This window comes from Alexandromys fortis, unplaced genomic scaffold, assembly GCF_014885135.2.
Source record: "Alexandromys fortis isolate MF-2015 unplaced genomic scaffold, M_Fortis_MF-2015_v1.1 scaffold_152, whole genome shotgun sequence".
Classification (NCBI taxonomy): domain Eukaryota; kingdom Metazoa; phylum Chordata; class Mammalia; order Rodentia; family Cricetidae; genus Alexandromys; species Alexandromys fortis.
The window spans coordinates 3,674,384-3,694,985 of NW_026068045.1; the positions used below are offsets into that span (position 1 = coordinate 3,674,384).

General features: G+C 46.4%; 3 protein-coding genes across 11 annotated transcripts in view; 1 reads left to right on the forward strand and 2 right to left on the reverse strand.

The window, feature by feature from the left end:
• Positions 1 to 6: 6 nt before the first annotated feature.
• On the reverse strand, positions 7 to 9,931 carry Chtop (chromatin target of PRMT1). 7 transcript variants are annotated; one of them, XM_050166483.1, is made up of 6 exons: positions 9,784 to 9,931; positions 8,166 to 8,247; positions 6,751 to 6,904; positions 3,533 to 3,722; positions 2,559 to 2,696; positions 7 to 673 (listed from the first exon to the last, which is right to left on the reverse strand). In XM_050166483.1, the coding sequence occupies exons 2-6, from the start codon at positions 8,228 to 8,230 to the stop codon at positions 468 to 470; spliced, it is 753 nt and encodes a 250-aa protein (XP_050022440.1). In that variant the 5' UTR covers positions 8,231 to 8,247; positions 9,784 to 9,931; the 3' UTR covers positions 7 to 467. The 7 variants fall into 7 exon arrangements, with proteins under 7 accessions (XP_050022440.1, XP_050022441.1, XP_050022439.1 ...); XM_050166484.1 differs by having other exon boundaries at positions 8,083 to 8,247; positions 9,784 to 9,844; XM_050166482.1 differs by lacking the exon at positions 9,784 to 9,931 and adding an exon at positions 9,387 to 9,613 and having other exon boundaries at positions 3,533 to 3,719.
• A 63-nt stretch (positions 9,932 to 9,994) lies between these two features.
• The window catches only part of S100a13 (S100 calcium binding protein A13), a 14,575-nt gene continuing 3,967 nt past the window's right edge, over positions 9,995 to 20,602 (forward strand). The window contains exons 1-4 of one of the 2 annotated variants that reach the window (XM_050118669.1): positions 9,995 to 10,139; positions 10,718 to 10,799; positions 11,966 to 12,136; positions 17,106 to 17,298. In XM_050118669.1, coding sequence (XP_049974626.1) covers positions 17,146 to 17,298 — 153 coding nt within the window. In that variant the 5' untranslated portion in view covers positions 9,995 to 10,139; positions 10,718 to 10,799; positions 11,966 to 12,136; positions 17,106 to 17,145. Of the gene's footprint in view, positions 10,140 to 10,717; positions 10,800 to 11,965; positions 12,137 to 16,085; positions 16,277 to 17,105; positions 17,299 to 20,602 lie in introns of both variants that reach the window. The other variant, XM_050166498.1, reaches the window with a different exon arrangement.
• S100a1 (S100 calcium binding protein A1) lies at positions 11,651 to 16,086 on the reverse strand. 2 transcript variants are annotated; one of them, XM_050118674.1, is made up of 3 exons: positions 15,473 to 16,086; positions 13,241 to 13,394; positions 11,651 to 11,984 (listed from the first exon to the last, which is right to left on the reverse strand). In XM_050118674.1, exons 2-3 carry the CDS (start codon positions 13,379 to 13,381, stop codon positions 11,841 to 11,843), a joined length of 285 nt encoding a protein of 94 aa, XP_049974631.1. In that variant the 5' UTR covers positions 13,382 to 13,394; positions 15,473 to 16,086; the 3' UTR covers positions 11,651 to 11,840. The 2 variants fall into 2 exon arrangements, with proteins under 2 accessions (XP_049974631.1, XP_049974629.1); XM_050118672.1 differs by having other exon boundaries at positions 13,241 to 13,398.

A 20,602-nucleotide genomic window follows, 5' to 3' on the forward strand; every position in this document is an offset into this window, starting at 1 on the left:
ACCTTATAGAGTTTTAGCTACGACCAGAAAGCTTTTAAGGAAGATGTAGAATTCTATCCCAGAGCCCACTGGCTCCTTCTGGGAACTTTTTCTGGGATCATAAAGATGAACAGAAGAAATATTAAAATGACAGCGTACATGGCAGGTGAAGCAGACTGGAAAAAGGTTCTACTCACAAAGCCAACGCATTCCTGTTGAAATAGAAGTCTGGGTGACTGGATAAACAACAAAACAAACTCAACCAAATCAAAGGAAAATAGGGTTTCATGTAACACAGTATCAAAAAGTAGATGGAACAGACTAAATGCCCCATCTGGTAGCAGGCAAGTCCACAACCTATTGTGATAGGTCCGGTCCTTCCAGCATCAATCAGATTTCTTCTCATGTTTTCTCAAGTTTTTTTTTTTTTTTTTAATATAGGTGTGGTGACTTTAACAAGAGTCTAACAGTGGGTAGGCAGGCAGGCTTCAATCATTCGTTTCAGGATCTGTCTGTGCCATGTAGGCATCCAACTCGGCATCCAGGTGTCCTTTAGTTTTCGACATGTATGCATCCAGTTGGTTGTCCAGCTGCTCCTTGGTCAACACAGGGCGAGTGAGGGCACCTCTCCCTCGGCCACGGCCACGGCCTCGGCCTCCAAAGCCCCCTCTTCCCCGACCTATCATACCCCGACCTGGCCAAATTGAAAAAGAAAAAAAAATAAAGAAGATAGTTACACATAGGTTTGATGGTTCCTAGAAAAAGTGCCCCGTTATACTTTGGGGGCCTAGCTGAGATGAGCTCAGGGTAAAAAGAAGTATGGAAAAAACAAGAAAACACTGGGTAGAAAGCAATACACGGAAAGCACACACAATGAGTCCCTCTTATGTATTCATCTTTAAATGCTACTAAAAAAAAAAATCTGCCCCTCCCACTCTGAGACAGGGTCTTGCCATGCAGACCAGCTAGCCTTATTTTAAACTTGCACTCCTGGGCAGAAGTGTAGCTCAGTTGGTAGGGTGCTTGTCTAGTATGGACGAAGCCCTGGGTTCAATCCTCAGCACCACATAACGAACACCTGTAATTCTAGCATCTGGGAGGCAAAAGCAGGAGAATCATAAATTCAAGGCCAGTCAGGGCTACAGGAGACCCTGTCTCAAAAACAAGAACCTCCCAGTTGCTGGGATTAAAGGTGTATATAATTAGCTGAAAAAAATTAAACAACATTAGCAAAGATTCCTAAGACAAAGGAACCACCAAAAGTTTGGAACTTACTAAGTTCATAATTAAAATACATTAAATTAAAATATATAATCCTAGTTAGTTAGGAGGCAGTAAAAAGGGCACAGAGAATCCAGGGTTATCACAGTATTCTTCTGTATCACCTCATCTGTTATTCTAGAGAAAAAACTTAGCCGCTACTTCTCTGACTGGTCACCTTAGGACAACTATTATCTGAGAAATAATTCCAATTCAGTAACCTAACACTCAGCTTTCTCAAAATCGACTAGTCTTTCCTAACCTCTGAAATCTCTCTCAGAAACTATGTCATGACAATCTGGAAATTGTCTTGGAAATCCTGAAACCCATACAAGTTCATACTTCATTCAATAAGCTAAGTGACACAGAATGGCAGAGAAAGAAACACACCCTTATCAGATGTCCTAAGTTATTCTTCAGCACCATCAATGTTGTGGATTATGAAGACCTATCCCACACTTTAGGATGAACAAGATCAATTATCTATAGAGCTTACTAGAGTAAGTTGTTCAACCCATGAACAGGTAGGTGTTGGGAGTTTCTTGTTAAGCTCTTAAGCCAGAAAACATCCCATGAAATTTGGTATTGACACCACAGTCATTCAACTCTTCTGATTTGGTCCATGAGATCACAAGACAAGAATCAAGGCACCAAGGTAAGATTACTAACAACAGCCAGCTGGCTAACTGGTAGAAACACATCTTTCAGCATCGATCAGGAAAACTGTGTTTAGTTCTTCACAAATCCTACATAAATCCTTGGTTTCAGTGCCAACAACAGGTGCCAGGTCTCATCCTGTTGGACTGGATCTGGAGTCTCATGCAGACTAAGCATAGAGCTACATCCTTCACCTTTATCTCCCTCTTACTTTGTTTCTAGGGGTGTAAGATTGAACCCAGCACCTCACATATGACAGTAAGTGTTCACTGTGCTTCACCTCAGCTCCACTTCACCTATCTCCATTAAACTGGCTTTGGCCTAAAGAATGGGTGTGTAATGGTGGTGGTGGTGGCAACAGCAGGTAGATACAGAAAAAAGGAAAAATTCCAAGCCGGTCACTGCATCATTTTAATAAACAATTTAAATTTCTAAAAACCTGGAGAATGCTAAAATGTGGCTCTGGAAAATGTACCCAACTGTTAATCCTAATAGACCTTTGCATTATCAGCATGTTAATTTAGAAAACAAGCCAGTTTCAAAACAACAAACAAGACAAACAAACAAGCCTGCCTGACTTGAAGCTGTGCAGAAAGGTGGCTCTGAGTTTTGAAGGGAGGAAAATAAGGGGAGCTACTCTCTGAAGTTGGTAGCTGACTAACCTCTACCACCGATTCCGCCACGACCCATAGCTCCACGCCCTAGGCCCCCTCTCCCAGGACCTCCACGACCTCGAACACCACCTCTTCTTAAGCCCATTCGGGGAGCTACGGCTCGTCCACCTCGGAGCAGGTTTTGACCTTGGAGAGGAGGTATACAATGTATATGCAGGTAAATCCAAGAGAGACAAAGTAGATTCTAACCAAAGGAAGGCGGTGAGGGTTAAATAGTAATAATTAGTTAATGTTTAGTCTGGGTGGGGCAAACTGCACAGTGTGTGTGAGCAGATTAAGCAGTTTATTCAACTTAGTAATTCTGATCATAGCCATCTTTGGGGAAAAAAAAAGATGGGACTTAAGTTCATGAATTTAAGCTAACAATCAGATGCCTGGCATTATGGTAGATTTAAAAATAAATGTTAATTCCTGTTTTCAATATATTCTTGAGGGGTAAGAACTTTACAAAGGGAACAGGGTAACATGTCCCAAGAGAATGATACAGATAGGTAGACACAACGGATCAAACTGTCCCCTCTCTTCCAGATTAATAGTTTTTCATTTCAGGAAGGCAGTCAGTCAGTCATGACACAGGTCAAAAGACCCATACTTTTTTTCTTGGTATTGAGGATATTCAACCCAGGGCCTCGCACATGCTAACCACACATTTCTTAAGACTTATTTCCAGAACTTGAATGTGCTTTGATTCAAGCAGCAGCAGGTGTTTTCAAATGGAATGGAGATGACATGAATTACCTGTTGCTATGCAGGTCATAGCCTCTCACCATTGCACATTATCAGAAAAGGAATGATATCGATAAAACACATGCAGCAGTACTAAAAATGTGATTTCAAAAGTTATTAATTAGATTAATACAAATTTAGGATTAAAGATGCTAAACAAATATGACCATAAGCAGCTCAAGAGAAAGGGGAAGAGGATAGAATCCAACCACTATCAGCTACACACAAACACTGACCTCGGAGAGACATCCCGCCCCTAATCAGAGTTCTGGTGGCACGTCCCCCACGTAGTCCTCCTCCTCGGGGCAAGCCTCTTTGGATTATGGGTAGGCCTCTTCCTCCAATTGCTCCCCTGGCCAGGGCACCTATGGGTCGGCCTAAACGTGCCTGGATGTTACTCTTACCCAGGCGCTGCTTTAAGCTCTTCTGGAAAAAAAGGTGTTAGAGGATTGAGATCAAAAAAAGCAATTCAGTGGGATTAGGCAGTTTAAAGTATAGGGACAAAAGAGGCAAGTGAGGCACCTGGTGTGGAGGGTATAATAAGCCTGTTGTGGGCAACATAGAATCCCAAACAAAAAAGACTTTATTTACCTCAAAATATGGATAAAGCAGAATTCTGATCCAGAAAAAAAGCTCTAGAAGTTCTAGCATGGTGTACAACACTGGCACCAGCGCAGACAACCTTACTAAATGACTACTCAAGTCACAGCAGTAGCTGCAAACCTGATGCTTCTTAGACACAGGTTGACAATCACGTGTCTTCATCCATACCTGCCCAAGAACTACACTGTTTGGAAAGGCTTACTCACACACCACTGGAAGTGCATCACATTCTGGTAAACTTAAATTACAAGTTCACTTGAATTCTTGAGACTTAAGGACAAGATTGGCTTCTCAGTCAAAGAGGCCAGTGTGCTCCAGTTTTCCTTTGAGTATCTATCGCCAGACGATCCTTTTTATTTTATTTTTTTACCTTAAGATGCAAATAAACAAACAAACAAAATCAACAATCCTCTCCTTTCATTTCTTAAAAATCTGTAAATTCCACATTTCCCATTGCCAATAGTTTCCTTAAGCCAGAAGAATGGCCTTGAAAACACAATCCAAATATATTTTCATAGAGAATCAGTTAAATTCATGTTAAAATTAAAACAAGTAATCTATTAACCACAAAAGACCACACATAGAATAAGTACATACTAGATATATTAATTTTCAATATTAGTTTCTCCAATGGCTCTGAAGATCACATCTCAGATAGATTTCTTCAAAGGAAAAAGAGACAATACAGCCTCGAATATAACCAAGATTAGCATTCTGGTCTTCCACAAAGCCAGTCAATATTAATGAAAATGGTCTTCTTGCACACGATCCACTTCTGTCACACACTAATGGCACAGACATATACAAAGGCCTATGCATGTACTCTTTCCCTGAATTAAGAGCTCTGCAAAAGATGCTGAAACATTAGCTTTCAGACACAAAATCTTAAAATGCTTCCAATTAGAGGAGAAAGGCTCTTATCATTAGGCACTTAGCACAGGCAGGCGAAAGCGACCTCAAGGGCCTGTCTTGTTACTCCCCCAATTACCACAGTAATTATTTTTTGTGGTGCGTGGGCATGAAATTCATATACTTTACCACTGAACTGTACCTCCAGACACTAGCACACAACTATGAAGTCACAACTGCATTCTCATGTTCAATTACTGAGTATACTCGTTCTCCTGAACAGTAGAGCGGGGAGTCCGTCTCCATCCTGGACACTCATAGAACACTCATAGCACTACTCCGTTTTTACTCCAGAGCTGTGCTGCATAATAAAGTAGCTACTAACCACACACACACACACACACACACACACACACACACACACACACATAGACATATATATACTTAAATTAAAAAAACAATTTAGTTTTTGATCTGGGTGTGGTGGGTGGCATACACCTTTAATCCCAGTATTCTGGAGGTACAAGTTTAGTTACATTTCTGTGAGTCTGAGACCACCATGGTCTACATATAGAGTTCAGGCTAGTAGTAGCTACACACTGAGACACTAGCCTCAAAAGCACACCAAACAATTACAAAAACCAAAAACTAAACAAAATTTGGGTTGGCCTTGAACTCATAATGCTTCTAAATTCTGAGATAACCACTGTATATACCCTTCATCTGGCCTTAACGTAAGTAAAAAGAGAAAAAGCCCCTCCCTCTCCATCACACGAGCCACACTGCAAGTTCTTTACAGGACATGGGGCTATTGAACAGATTCAGAGCATCCTACCAATGCTGAAGTTGGTGTTTGCTGCTGCTTTAGACATTAGCCTGTTGAAAGGACCTGGCACAGCGTTATCAGAGATGTCATAAATTTTATTTACTCTTGGAAAACGGTGGGCCTATGGCTTATTGCTCTACTGAGTCACGGATGAATCTAACCACGCCACGGCTGAAAGGTAGACAAAGCAGAAAGCCTTGCTTATTTTCAGTCAGTGAGCCCAAAGGTTCAGAGTGAGGGGTGGGTGTTATAAGTGCTGACTCTATGCACAGCCATGCAGTGCTACCAGTTAAAGTCCTTACAGTTGCATGGCACCGCCCTCTGGACGCCCAGCCACAGCTTGGACATATCCTTCCACAGCCACTCTCCGGACTTGCATATAAAGTCTACGAATGATAAAGAGCAGGTTTTATTTCAGGCCTCAACAGGATTATCTCGTACTGGAAATGTGAAAGAGAACTAACATTTGATCGTCCTGTATGCTTGCTCTCCTGTGATGTAAAAACCAGGGGCTGTTTTTAGCACTGAAAACCTTAGACCCAGGCCATTCAGACTCTGCACTAGGAAGAATAAGATTATTCTAGCTTGGAAATCATTTTATATATAGCTAAGCAACTAAAACAAAGTTATTCTCCTGTTTTTTGGGAAGTGGTGAGAACTGAATCAGGGGGACCTTGTGCTTGCTAGGAAAGAGCTCTACCAATGAACAACACTCTCAGACTAAACAAAAGTTCTTTGTAGAAAAAGATTAAAAAAAAAAATGCTATTTCAAGAGTAAGGATCAGAAAATAATCAATTAATTCTCACTGATAAACCTACAGAGGTGTCAAACTCCCGAGGGAAAAAAGTACTAAGTTACTTAAGCCGGGTGGTGGTGGCACAGACCTTTAATCCCAGCACTTAGGAAGCAGAGGCAGATGCATCTCTGAGTTTAAGGCCAGCCTGATCTACAGAGTGAATACCAGACAGCCAGGGATACACAGAGAAACCCTGTCCCGAAAAGAAAAGACAACAAAACCAAAAAAAGTTACTTAATTGGTACCTGCCTAAACTGGAATTCTTTGAGCATTTGTTCAGAGAAGTTTCAGCTTTTGCCTGAGCCATCTTCTAATCATCCATTATATCCTGACAGCCTTGGTGGACTGCCTGACAGACTGCCAAAACCCATTCTCTCACCTGCTTAAGTTTTAATGCTGCCTGGACAGAGGGTCTATTCTCCATCTGCTGGGCCAGTCTTCTGTTTCTGGCACTGGCTAGCTGCTGCTGCTGCTGCATCGAAGCCCGAATATTCACTGGCATCGGCTGTTTGTTCTTCAGCATATTAGTAAAGCTTCAAGGTCGAACAAAATGGGTGTTTAAATAAAAGCTTTATTATAAAACACTTATTGGCATTTTCATGGCTTGCTAGACCAGGAGCTCCAGATCCCACGAACTTTAAAGTGGCACATTTGGATCAAGGTGGATGTGGGTTAAAGACTCCTCTGTTTCCACAAACTTGCAAGAACCAGAAATTCAGAATGCAGTCAAGTGCAGCACAATTAAAAGTGATAACAAGGGCTCAGATAACAGCTCTTAGAGAAGTGGAAAGTATGAAAAACACGCATTAAGCAAGTATGATGATAAGAGACAGAGATGCAGTTACAAAGACAAACAAAATGCCTACACCTTTGGAGAGGGAAGGGTTCATTCTAAGGACAAACAGGAGGAAAAACCAGAACACCTTTAAAGTCCACTGAAATAGTACAGACAAATTATGTAAGTTTATTACATTCTAACATGTTACTTAGTAACACACGAACACAGGTAATTAACGTATTACATCTTAAAATATGAGCAGAGAAGTACATTTGCTTTAGAAGCAAAAACAGACATTAAATGCCTTGGAACTTCTAGCAACAACATGATAAAATGGTGAACGACACCAAATAAATGAAACTCTCAGAAACAAAAACTGCCTTTAAATAAATTTTCTCAGTCTTCAAATAATCACTTTTTCTAACTCAGTACTTCTGAGAAAATTAAATTAATGCCGCCACTTAAGAGCCTATGAGGACATTCTATCATTTCTGTTAAGTTTTATGGAAGAAAACACACAGCTGTCAAAAGAATTCAAAACAAAACAAACTAAAAAGCAGAATGGAAAGAAAGTGAAATGGAGCAAAGCAAGTGCCTCTTACAAGGCCCAAGAATGACATTCAGGGGCCTTTGGACATAGTTGCGGCTTGCTACCTGCCTCTTACAGGCCAGACACAACACTGCTGGTCTTGGACTAGGCAGCAAGCCTACTGCAGCCAGGATACACCGTATCATCATGCTGCACCACCTGTATCAATGTTTAAAAAAAGAAGAGTGTGAGGAGTCCTTCAAAAAAATGTATCCCACCAGGAAAATAGTTCAGACAGCTTATCTACTGATAAGGGGTTTTGAAACAACCGCCCAATTTGTTTTGTGTACCACATTAGATGCAATTAAGAACAGAAGTCTGAAGCCTTCTGTTATTTAGCTTACAACTGGTTTTTGTTACTGGACCCCAGGGCCAACTTAAGTACTGTTTCCTTAGAAGGAGCTGAAGTTGCTGTTGGCTGCCTCACCGCTCGTTTAGAGACATCTTGGTGGTGCTTTTTAGCACGACTTTCGGTGCCGACTGAGCAGCCATCTTCAAATCCCGAGAATCTACAAAGGACAATATGCATAATGAGTAAATTAAAGCAGAATAATCAAGATCTTGTTTTCTTTATTTCCTTTTTTTTTCTTTTGGCTTTTTTTTTTTGAGACCGGACTCCTTTGTGTAGCCTTGGCCGTCCTGGAACTCGACCAGTAGACCAGCTACTTCTGCACCCAAGTGATTAAAAGGCCTGAGCCACCACCTCTGCCCAGCTGATTACAGTCTCCTGAAGAACAAGGCATAAACCAATGAAAGGCTGGCCTATATTACAAACTCTGAAGATCATATTAAAATTCATTTTAAGAACTTAAGTTTACATCACAAGTCTGTCAATTTATTAAAATGTCAAAGCCCCAGTATGGACAATGTCTGCCAAAGTCTCCAAAATGGCAGAATCAAATGTAGCCAAGGCCTAGGAGCTTGGCTTTCACTCTTCTTTTCATCCTAGACTGATTTAGCCAAGGAATATTAAAGAAAAAGACCCCACACCAAACTTAATTTACCTTAATGCCTGGATTTGGACCAATTAAACTACAATCTGGCCACGAGGGCTGGGGAACAGCAACTGGGGTTGGAGGGAGAGCTACCTAGGTGCATCTTAGGTGCCTATAGAAAACTGAAAGACATGGATCAGGAAACGTGCAGGAGCCGGGAATTTAACACAGCTCAGCGGTGCAGGGATTGTCTAGCACTAATGAAGCCCTAAGTTCAATTCCCATCTGAGACAGGGGAAGGGTGAGGTCATTGTGGATTACACTTGACACTGAGGCATGAACTCTCTCTCACACAGACAAATAAAAAGGAACAAATGCCTGATTTCAAAACCGATTTTCAACTCCGAATGCAAGTGGAGTTCTAGTAAGATACGGCAGGGTAAAGTCAGAAAAGGTTTTCTTCGGGTATTCAACATGAGAGCTCTCTGAAAAGCACGCCACAAAATTTAACCGTAGCCAGACCTGATGGCCAAGCTCAGGGCTAGCCTGGGTTACTTGAGGTCCTGCCTCAAACTAAAGGTTTTTTAAAATAAAAATAAGAGGTTGGGGACGTTAACTCGGAGCGCTTGTCTAGCCAAGCAGGGCTTTGGGTCTCATTTCGGTGGCCGCAAAACCAAACAGCTAGAGCGGCCGCTAAATCCCGTGGTCCTTACATTTAACCTTCCATCCCATTCTTAAAGCCTCTCAAGGCGCCACTGGTCAGTTGCTTATTTCCGTTGTTACCCCTACCCACCACCACCACCACTCTGGGGGGGCTGGGGCTCCGGCGTGGGCGCTCGTCTAGATAAGCAAGGCTCGGGGCCGAAAAGCCAGGACCAAACCACCGGAACCATACAGGACCAGCGGGGCCAGCACCGCCGACGCTGCCGGCCCGCTCGCCCGCGCGCCAGCCCGCCCGCCGCGGTTCCGGCTCAGCCCCCGCCTCCCGGCTCCGCCCCCTCCCCGGCCTGCGCGCCCCGCGGCTCGGTCCACACCTGCCGCCCGCGCCGCCCGGCCCGCTGCCCGCGCCGCCCCGCCCCGCCCCGCCCCGGCTTCCCCGCAGAAACTCACCGAAGGAGACGGACGCCAGCGCTCCTCCCGGGGCTGCCACCACGGCTGCGGCGCGCGGGCCGGGGGCCGGCCGAAGCTGAGCTGATGGGGCCCGCTCGGGTCAACTAGCTGGGCGGTTGGGTTAGAGGCTTAAACGGTTTGACGCGAGACTCACTCCTTGCGGGCGGGTACCTAGTCGGCCGCTCCTCCCGCTCGTCAGGCCTGCCCTTTCCTTCCCTTCGTTTGTGCCACCACGGCCGGCGCCGCCAACTCCCGCTTGGTGCCCAAAACAAAATGGCTGCCAGGCATTAGTGCAGCGTGACTGGCTAAAATGGCGTCGACGCACTTGCGTCATTGCGCGCGCAAGCAGGGGCGTGGTAAGTGCTTTGGCCGGCGCAGGGATCGCAGGCGAATCCCCTAGGACCTCGGCGAAGGTCCCTGCAGTTAGGTGTGGTGCTCTGCCCGTTGGGCAGTGGTCGGTGGCCTTAATCGCTAGGGTACCTAATAAATTACCTTCTGGACGAGTTTATGCCCCACTTTGAAGGGGTTTCTGATTTCAAAGAGCAGCTTAGGTTTGATTGGAAGCAATGTTTGTATCGTTATCCCCAATCCCTAAACTCTAAAAGATAACTCTTAAAAAGTCTTTATTAGAACCTCAGAGCCTGGGTGATTTGCTCTGGCCCTCTACTCATCCCTATTTGTGGTGTGTGGTTTTGGTTCTTTGAAACAGGGTTTGACCATGCTATCTTTGAACTCACAAAGATCTGCCTGCCTTAGGCTCCCAAGTGCTGGGATTAAAGGGTGTGCCACCATGCCAGGCAGTGTGTTTTGTTTTTATTGTTGCTTTTTTTTTTTTTTAGAGACAGTGTGTAGCCTTGGTGTTCCTGGAACTAGCTATGTAGATCAGGCTGACATTGAACTGAACTCAAAGATCCTCCTGCCTCTGCCTTCCTAGTGCTGGAATTATTGGTGTGGACAACCAGCTCTTCCGTGTCCTTTTATATGGGCTGTCATTAGAAGCTGTGGCTAGTTTTCAGGTGGGTCTTCTCATCTTGAATTATCCAATAAAGCATATCATCTGTCACAGGTGTGCCTAGCCCTGTTTTAGTTTTATTCCAGAAGTATTTAGTTTTAGTTGATTCCAGAAGTAGTCAGGTTGACAACTAGGATTAGCCCATTATATAGGATGTCTTACTGTGGAGCCCTGGCTGGCCTTTGAACTCTCAGAGATCCTCTTGCCTCTGCCTCAGAGGGCTGGGATTAAAGGTGTACTTCACCAAGCCCTAGTTCAAGCCACCCCCACCCCCCAATCCATGCACTGTGCTGGAACCCATTGAATTAAATCCCCCCACCCAGTCCCTGTGTTCAGAACTGTAAATGGCTGTAAAGGCTGACTTTGATGTATTTTCCTTTTTCCTTTCTTTCATTTGTTTTGTTTTGGTTCCCTCCACCACTGTCCCAGGGTTTCTCTGTGTAGCCCTGGCTGTCCTGAAGCTCATTCTATAGACCAGGTTGGCCTAGAATTTACAGAGATCTGCCTACCTCTGCCTCCTGAGTGCTAGGATTAAAAGTGTGCCACCACTGCCCTGAATTTTCTTCAGTTTTTTTTTGATGGCTTGTGTGTTTTTGTTTTTGGAGCTAGGCTCTGGCTATGTAGTATGGGCTGGCTTGGAACTCAGAATCTTCCTGCCTCATTCTCCAAGTGCTGGGATTGCCAGTTGCTTATATAATTTCTTGAGAAGCCATTGGCACTTCAATTTCAGCTAAAAGTTTGGACCCCTACATTTTTGGGTCTTGAGTGTTCCTTAAATAAGATAAACTCTGCAAGATAAAGAGTTGGGAGTGAGCCCTCATACTTGACACATATCCAGACCAGAGGAGACAGACATTGACAGCTGGTGAGGGAAACCTATTTATTAAAGTGCACGGCAGACCTGGACCACTACTCTTGTGCCCTTGGTGAGAGACTGGGTAAGGATAGAGACATGGGGAGGTACAGGTGGGGTGAGGAGAAATGGGCTAAAGGGGGAAGCCTGACAAGGTGGAGAGGAAGGGCACTGCCCACTGGGGCCATGTGCTCAGCTGTTCTCCCAGAAGAAGTTGTTACAAGCCACTGTGAGAGCAGCTACCAGCACGACATACTCCTGGAAGTCCACCTCCCCGTCTCCGTTTTCATCCAGTTCCTTCATTACCTTGTCCACAGCAACTGCATCCTTCTGGACCTGTGGAAGGAGAAGATGGAAATTTATACCACTAAGTTAGAGCCTGCACAGTGGTTGAGAGGCAGAAATGAGCAAGTGAGACTACTATGTATGGGAGTCTTCTGCAGCACTACAGACTGGTGCGCTCCTCTTGCCTGCAGAAACTAGCAGAGGTAATACTAACAACAGTTGCCGTACATGATGGTCTACAATGTGACAAGTGCTACCCTAGACCTTACAGAGTTTTAACAAAAGATACACAAAGTAATTTAGGGCTTGGTGGCAGATGACTTTAATCCCAGCTCTCAGTGGGGAAAGAAACAGGTGATCTATTGAAGTTCAGGGCCAGTTGGGGCTACACAGTGAGTCCCTGTCTCAAAACAAAACAAAACAAAAAACCCAAAGCCCCTGGTTTTTGCCACTTGACCCAAGCTGGCCTGGCACCTGAGGTCTTCCTGGGTCTGCCTTGTTAGTGCCAGTATTGCAGATATGTGCCACCAAGCCTGGCTTTAACACTAATGCAAATAATGTGGAGACATTTTCAATGCTTCCATTATAGAGAAGAAACAAATTGACAGCCGGGGTATAAACAAAAGTTATACAGCAACAAAATAGCAGGACCGCAGCTTCATGAAGCCTAGCAGTCTGTCTCTACTTCTCTGCATCTTCCAATTAAAGGAAGCTACTGAGCCTACTTCCCACCCTTCCTCCCATGCTTCTTTTCCCACGGACACCCCACGGACACCTCCTACCAAGTCTTAATTTACCTACAGTCTTCCCGTGGAAACCTATGCCTCACGTGCCACCTCAGTAGAGAAGCCATGTGCTTCAGAGAAATAACCTCCACAGTTCTAAGGTTCTGTATTTCTTTCAGTTCATGGTTTTACTTTTTCTGTTTTTTTTTTTTTTTTCTGAGAAAGGGTTCCTCTGTGTAGCCTTGGCTGTCCTAGAATTTACTCTGTAAACCAGGCTGGCTTCAGACTCACAGAGATCCTCCTGCCTCTGCCTCTTGAGTGCTGGGATTAAAGGCACGTGCCACCATGGCCTGGCCATGACTCCATTCTATGCTGTGTTCTGGATAGATCTGCAGTGCCTAGTATTGACAGGTGGTCAGTAAACTAGGGCATTTTGGCTTTACCAGGGAGGAGTGAAGAGAGCCTGGAAAAACCTAGTAAAGAACGGAAGAGGAAGCTGGTTGGGCTGAGCTTGGCGAGAGGCAGGGATATAGCAGGGGCACCCATCCCTTCCTCCACCCTGTACCTCAACCCTCTGCTCACATCCAGAAAGCCGGAGAGTTCAGTTTGTAGCAGGTCTTTCAGCTCCTTCTTGCTCAGCTTGTATTTGTCCCCCTCCTTGCCCGAATGGGCATGGAACACATTGATGAGGGTCTCCATGGCAGTCTCCAGCTCAGAGCCCATTTCAGCAGCACACCTACCTAACCCCACAATGATGGAAGTAAATTGTAAACCAGGTTTGGGATATCTGGGGTCTGGGTAAGGGGGATCCTCAGGCTTGACCCTGGTTTTACAGCTCAAATAGCTACAGGATAGGTCCCTTCTCCCTTGTACTTTTTCATTGAGATTTGGCAATGTGGGAGAGACCTAGCACAGGTAAATCAGCCTAGCATGCTGGTCTCTCCAGAGGGAGTCAGGGATGGGCATGGAGATCGAGCAATAGAAACTGGTGGTCTTGAGCATGCAACAAACTTCTGCAGTAGCTGGCTCCTGGCTGCCTGGGCAGAGACGGGGTGGGGTGAGGTGTGGCAGGCATGGGTGGACACAGGACTGGGCAGCCTTCCCGCTCTATTTTTACCTTCCAGGCCTGTCACAGGCAAGCTTTACTGTTATTGTAAGTGAGCTGATGTTGCTGCCCATCCCAGGAAGAAGTCTGCTATCTTTGGTGAGCTGATTCAGGGGTGTGGGAGTGTGGCAGTCAAGGTGGGAGATTCATGAGTTGTTGGAGAGGGGAGTTTCGCTGTTTGCCAGCTTCCTGTCGGCAGTCTGCCTCTTCCTCTTTAGGCACCAATGATTAAACCCAGGTCAATTGGTTATGTCTCCATCTTTTTGTACTTGGGATTTATTTATTTATAGCAGGGTTATATCCTATAGCCTAGGCTATCCTGGAACTAGCTCTGGCTGGCCCTCAACTTGTGTGTGGGCAGTCCTGTCTCCATGTGCTGGGATTACTGGTGTGAGCTGCCATGACTGGCTTCCTTCTTTCCTCAGTATGTCATTTTGTCTTCTCTGGGGCATGCTTCCCATGCCTCGTGTTCTGCTTCTCTCCTCTGCAAACCACCCCTTTCCGTCAGGTAGGCAGAAGGAAGGGAGAGGGAAATGTCTGAGGTTTTTCCTTGGAGACAGCTTCTAAGGAGGGAGCTAACCTGAAGGCGGTGTCCCTGGTGCTGTCCATGCCTGCCTCAGGCCGGCTCTCTTTCTGTGGCTACAGTGGGAGCAGGATAGGGCTGGTTTGTGTGGAGAGAAAGGACAGGGTGCAGTAGGTCATTTGAGCTCCAGGGCTGGGCGAGAACAGGAGAATGGACAGCTAAGCTAGGGGCCTCAGTCCCTTGGCTCTGGGAGGGTCACGCTTCCCACAGCCTCGGGGGAAGCTCAGATGTCTCAGATCAGGTGTCCTCATCCTTCCTCACCACTGTGTAGACTGGACAATAGGTCCCGATTAGATGACATCCCAGCTCTTCAATGGAGCCCTTGTGACTGTCACCTGAATCCAGTCACAAGAAGCAGTTGTCACAGAGATGGGGAGATAGAACCCAAGCCTGGCTGATGAAAGGGATAAGGGGGTGCTCAAGGGAGGAATTTGGGTGGCTCAGTTACCATCCTCATCTATGGGGGGAATCTGGAGGTTTGCCTGGGGCCCTCCAGCAGATTGGAATTTTATGAAGGGAGGACCTAAGGGTGGAAATAAAGAGGAAAAAATTTGGGGAGAGAGAAGTGGGGTTCAAGGTTGAAAATATAGGAATAAGGAGGAGGTTTTGTGAAGGCAGAGATGGGACAGGGCACAGTGCCACAGACCCCCTTTTCATGATGTCCCATGGCCTATGCCCTGCTGCTCCCAGACTTCCCTAGGATCCTGTTCTTGACAAGGCTGGTTAGGGATGCCAGAGACTGAGGCTGGCCAGGGGGCAGGAACAGCCTTTCTTATTCTTACCCTAAAGGAGCAGGGCTGACTCTCCTCCCTCTCCACACCTAGACTGTGGTGTCTGGCAAGAAGCACAGGGTCCTGTATAGGAAGGTCTGGTGGCCTGGGAGTTGGGTGGCATCTTCATTCACAAGCTCTTAGCCCTCTGACCTTCACTTGCCTCCTTTCCCCGCTTTCCAAACCGTATCTCTCCTAGATCCCAAACGCCCTTTCCCTTGACTCTCCCAGACCCTTGCCAGACCCTCGTAGCACCGCTGTATCCTTTTCTAGGACTCCTGGGGGTCTTTCTGAGGCCCTCTTTTCTCCAGACTGGCTAAGCCAGGGACATATCCCAGTCAGGGTAGGGTACTCACGGTTGACTGGGCCTGAGGTGGCAGCAAGTTCTCGACAGACAGGCAGGCTGCAAATGTGGCACCTGGAGCGGTGAGGGGAAACCTGTCTTTTGCTGTCTTTCCCTGCGGACCCTCCTCCCCGCCGGCTCCACCCCTTCACAAATGACACCGTCAAGGGCCAGGGGCCAGGAGTGGACAGAGGCGCCCTCTGTCTCCTGGGCGGCAACTGGCTGCCCTATGTTTTTCTTGGTTACACCCCCTCCCCGAGCCCAGCAGGAAGGAGGTGGAAGAGAAGCCCTGGGAAGTGTGCTGTGGTGCGGGCTGAGCAGGGAAAGGGGAAAATTCTGCCCAGGTTTGCTTAGCCTATGTGCCTCCGTGAGGGACTTCTGTCTCGGAGCTCAGCGGAGAATTTCAGTTGGGATTTCATTATGGGGGCCTCAGCCTGGGGCTTTCCAAGTGGACTTGGACTGTAGGGTCTTTTGCAGGGTCTCTGGTTTCTGAGACCGGGCTTTCCAGTGCTGAATTCTCCAACTGTTTTTATTTTAATTATTCTAAACAACAACAGTAGCAGCCCTTCTTCCTGATTAGCCACCGTAATGGGGTGTGATGGGACCCTCTGATCCCTCCTCATCAGGCTGTGTCCTGGTCGCGTGACGCAGTGTTGGGATGGCTAGTGACAGCAGGGGCGGTCCCCTCTTTTCCGAATCAGCGGAGGCGGAAACTTGACACTTCGGACTTGGGAGTGGCTCTCTTCTTCCCTGGTGCTTAAAAACTTCAGCCTCGAGGCTCCAGCTCAGCTCGGCGCATCCCACCTCCCTTCCCCGGGTGAGTTACTCTGCCTGACTCTGCAGAGAGCCTGGAGGAGACCTTCTTTTCTTTATCAGTTTTCAGGTTCCTCCTTCCAAGTGGATTCATTCGGGCAGAGATTCAGGAAGTGACTTTCGGAAAGCAGGCAAAGGTCCTTGCAGGAGTCTGTGGGTGGGTGAACAGAAATGAGGGGCATCAGCAGATGAATTTTTTCCCTTACTGGAGCCCCAGGGGCACTGGGTGTTCGTGCCAAATAGTTTGTGAGCTATGGGTCTGAGGAGTTTGAAGAGTCCCTTTCTGGACCTTGTCAACCATGGGCAGGAGTGGGGAAGGCCGGTGGGGTCTGGGACTGAGCACCCTCTGACCGCCTTAGACGAGGTGGGTGTGGAGCAGAGAAGATGGGTCTGGCCCGATTGAACCAGACCTGACCTCAGCTGGGCCTTTGCCAACCCTAGGCTGCTCTACTAGGAGCAGCAGCTAGTCTGTGGGAGGGTGGAGACTCAACAGAAATAAGCATTGGAGACAAACAGCTTCCTGACCCTAAGACAGGGAATGACAACAAGAAAGGGCCATTAGAGCAGAGACCCCATACCTGGAGTTACCACACTCAGAAGACTCCAAAGAAAAACCTCCAAAATAGAGAGACTACTACAGAGGTGTCCCTAAGACAGACACTTGAGAAGGACACACAGACGTGAGAGTCAGAGAAAAATAACTTCTGGAAGTGAATGCAAACTAAATACCGCTGCCTGTTCTGGACCCTTCATCTTTCCACGCTGACCCGCCCAGGCATTCACCTCACCCGTACTTGGATCCCTAACTCTCTTGGTCTCTTTCTTCCCATCAGGTTGGTTTGTGAGGACGTCAGCTTCTGCTTTGCAGTACTGATGGCAGCAGAGCCACTGAGTGAACTGGAGGCGGCCATCGAGACTGTGGTCACCACTTTCTTCACCTTTGCAGGGCGGGAAGGACGGAAAGGCAGCCTGAGCCTCAATGAGTTTAAGGAACTGGTCACCCAGCAGTTGCCTCATTTGCTAAAGGTTGGTAGAGGTCTCTGGGACTGAGACTTTCTGTGTATGCCAGGTGATGACCCTGAATAGATAGGGTGATGGAAAAGATTGTGAGTGCTGCGTGTGTAGGTGGTTCTGTGCTTCCCTGCCGTGTGTGCACGCGTGTGCACGCGTGTGCCCGTGTGTGTGCACGTGCGTATGTGAACTCGATGAGCAAAGACGCTATGATGTGTAAATGGGAATGTGTTCTTGTTGGGGTCTGTCCTCCTGTTGAACAATGCCTTTGAGTGCTTGAGTCTGCTTGTGTCTCTCTAGTCTCATTTTCTCAACACATTGCTGAACCCAAAGGTGGATTCCCAGAGATTTACAGTAAGAACTAGAAGAAGGCTTAAAAAAAATCAAACTGCATCCAGACATGGTGCCGCCTGCCTATGTGTCTGTAAGCCCAGCACTCAGGAGGCTGGAACCAGGTTAGGGAGACCCCTTCTCAACAAACAAGACATAAAGTCATAGGGAGCTATACTCTCAGTGTACCCGGGTCTATGAGGAGCGTCTTTGATTACTTCAGCTGCCTATGAGGGTCTCCTCAGTTAGCTCATTCTACAGAAGTGACAGGGGCTTCTGATTTATCGACTCTGAGTTTGTTTGCTACTCTAGTCTGTTAACAATTTATTTTAATCCTTTATGAAAATCCACAGGTACATAAAAGTATGTGGAGATAGCTGTGGTCCCAGCACTCGGGAGACGGAAGCAGGCAGAATCTTTGACTTTGACGTGAGCCTGGTCTACAGAGCAAGTTCCAGGACAGCCAGGGCCACACAGAGAAACCCTGTCTTAAAACACAACAACAAAAAAGAGTATGTGAATATGGAGTTTTTTATATTTATTTATTTATTTATTTATTTATTTATTTATTTAATTTGTTTTTTTTGTTTTTGTTTTTTGAGACCGGGTCTGAAAACCTGGAACTTGCTATGTAGTCTGGGCTGGTCTAGCCTGCCTCAGCTTCTCCAGGTCTGGGATTGTGATTATACTGGCATGCCGAGCTTTTGAACTCTATTTTTAAAGATGGTTTCATGTAGTAGCTAAGGGTGGCCTCAAACTCTTGATTCTCCCGCCTCTACTTCACAAGTGCTGAGATTACAGGTGTGTGCCACCAGTCCCAACATGAATATGGATTCACAGTTTTTCCATTTTTACTTTACATGTATGGGTGTTTTGCCTGCAGTTATATCTGTGTGCAACATTTGTGTGCTTGGTGCCTATAGAAACCAGCAGAGGGTATCATCAGGTCATCTGAAACTGGAGTCACAGGTGGTTGTGAACTGCCATGTGGGTGCTGGGAACTGAAACAGAGACCTGCTGGGCACACATTGTTAATCCCAGCCCTCAGAAGCAGGCAGACTTCTGTATTCCAGTCCAGTCTGGCCCATAAACAAGTTACAGGACAGCCAGGGCTACACGGGGAAACCGGAACCAAAACAAAGCAAAATCAGTTCGTTACATTTCTCTCTTCTGAAGATCTGCGGTGCACAGCAGCGTTCCACTCAACAGTCCTTACTCCAGCAGCCATTTCAGTATTCGATTCAAACGTCTGTGCGTCATGAGCCAGAAAACGTGTCGACCTTCCAGCTCTTGGGGCTTTCAAAACCTCCTCCGCCTCGTTTGTCTGATCACCCTCTGTTATTCCACTTCTTGCTTTTGTGTTCATTCTTAAACAGATTTTGTATGCACATGCAGTGCACATATCCTGGTGCCTGCAGGGTCAGAAAAGGGCGACAGATCCCCGGGGACTGGGATCACAGTGAACGCTAGGGTTAAAGGAATATACCACCATTTGAAGCCACAGATTTTTTTTTCCTTTTTATTATTTACTTACTTATTTTGTTTTTTTGAGACAGGGTTTCTTTGTATAGCCCTGGCTGTCCTAGAGTTCACTTTGTAGACCAGGCTGGCCGCAAACTCACAGAGATCCGCCTGTCTCTGCCTCCCAAGTTCTGGGATCAAAGTCATGCACTACTGCCCAGCCTCTTCCTTCTCCTCCTCTTCTTCTTCTTGGTTAATTTGTGTGTGTGTGTGTGTGTGTTTTTAAAGATTTATTATTCTTTTAATTTTATATATAGGATTGCCTATATGTATGTATGTGCAACATGTGTGTGCCTGGTGCCCAAGGAGGCCAGAGGAGGGCTTTGGACCCCTGGAACTGGAGTTACAGATGCCTGTAAACTGCCACACAGGTGCTGGGAACAAAAACCAGTGTTCTTTACAAGGGCAGCAAGTGCTCTTAACTGGTGAGCCATCTCTCCAGCTCTCCTTTTTGTGTTTTTGGGACAGGGTTAAAAAAAAATTGTCTAGTTCAAGGTAGCCTTGAAGTCCTTTGAAGCTCTCTTGTCAGTGTCAGGTAGGATCCATTCGTGAGTGTCTTGACTTCATCAGGACCTGCAGTCTCTTGGCTGCTCCATTTTCATTTCCTCCCATCCACTCAGCTCCTCGTGGCTCTTCTCCATTGGTTCATGTTCTATAATAACATGACATCATTCCAATCATGCTTGTGAGCCCCTTGATCCTGTCCCTATTTTGTCAGTCAGGACCCCCACAGGCCTCCATGTTTGCCTCAATCCTCCCCCGTGTCTGCACTTGGAGAGCTGACTCTACCTAGGGGAGCACATACAGCCAGGTCGGCTTGTTTCACCGGAGTTGTAACTCCAAACTCCAAAGTGCCCTTGGTCATGATGAGCAATTCTGCATCCCCTGTGGATGATCAGGCCAGAACTCTTCCTTCCTCAGAGTCCAGTTCCTCTTTCCACATTCTCCCAGCCACCAAGAAATCCACTCGCCTTGAAAATAAACAACCAAGAAGGTTTTCTGTGCTTCGCCCATCCCCAGATCTTCTACTGGGTCAGCGTAAACTGTGCCTTCCTTGCGGTGCTCACAAATGAGCTGTCTGTGCGGCTAAGGTCAGCTCGCTGCAGGTGTCCTGGATCCCATCCCCTCTCACCTACTTAGAATGCTCGTTCCTGCAGCGATTCCTTTCTCCCCTGCACTGTCAGTTTCCTTCCTCTGGGTCATCTGTATTAGTACAGTGTGCTGGAATTCATGACAGAACAGCTAAGAACTCCATTAATTGGCCCTTTCTCCTCTTTTGACCTCCCAACTCAAAATGCTTTAATATGTTAAGAGCCAGCATCCTCTTAGATCCATAACAGACTCAACACCAGGCACTGGCGGTGAAATCTTCTTGGTAGTTTTAACATTTTTTTAAAAAAAAATATTTTATTTATTTTATTATGTATACAATATTCTGTCTGTGTGTATGTCTGCAGGCCAGAAGAGG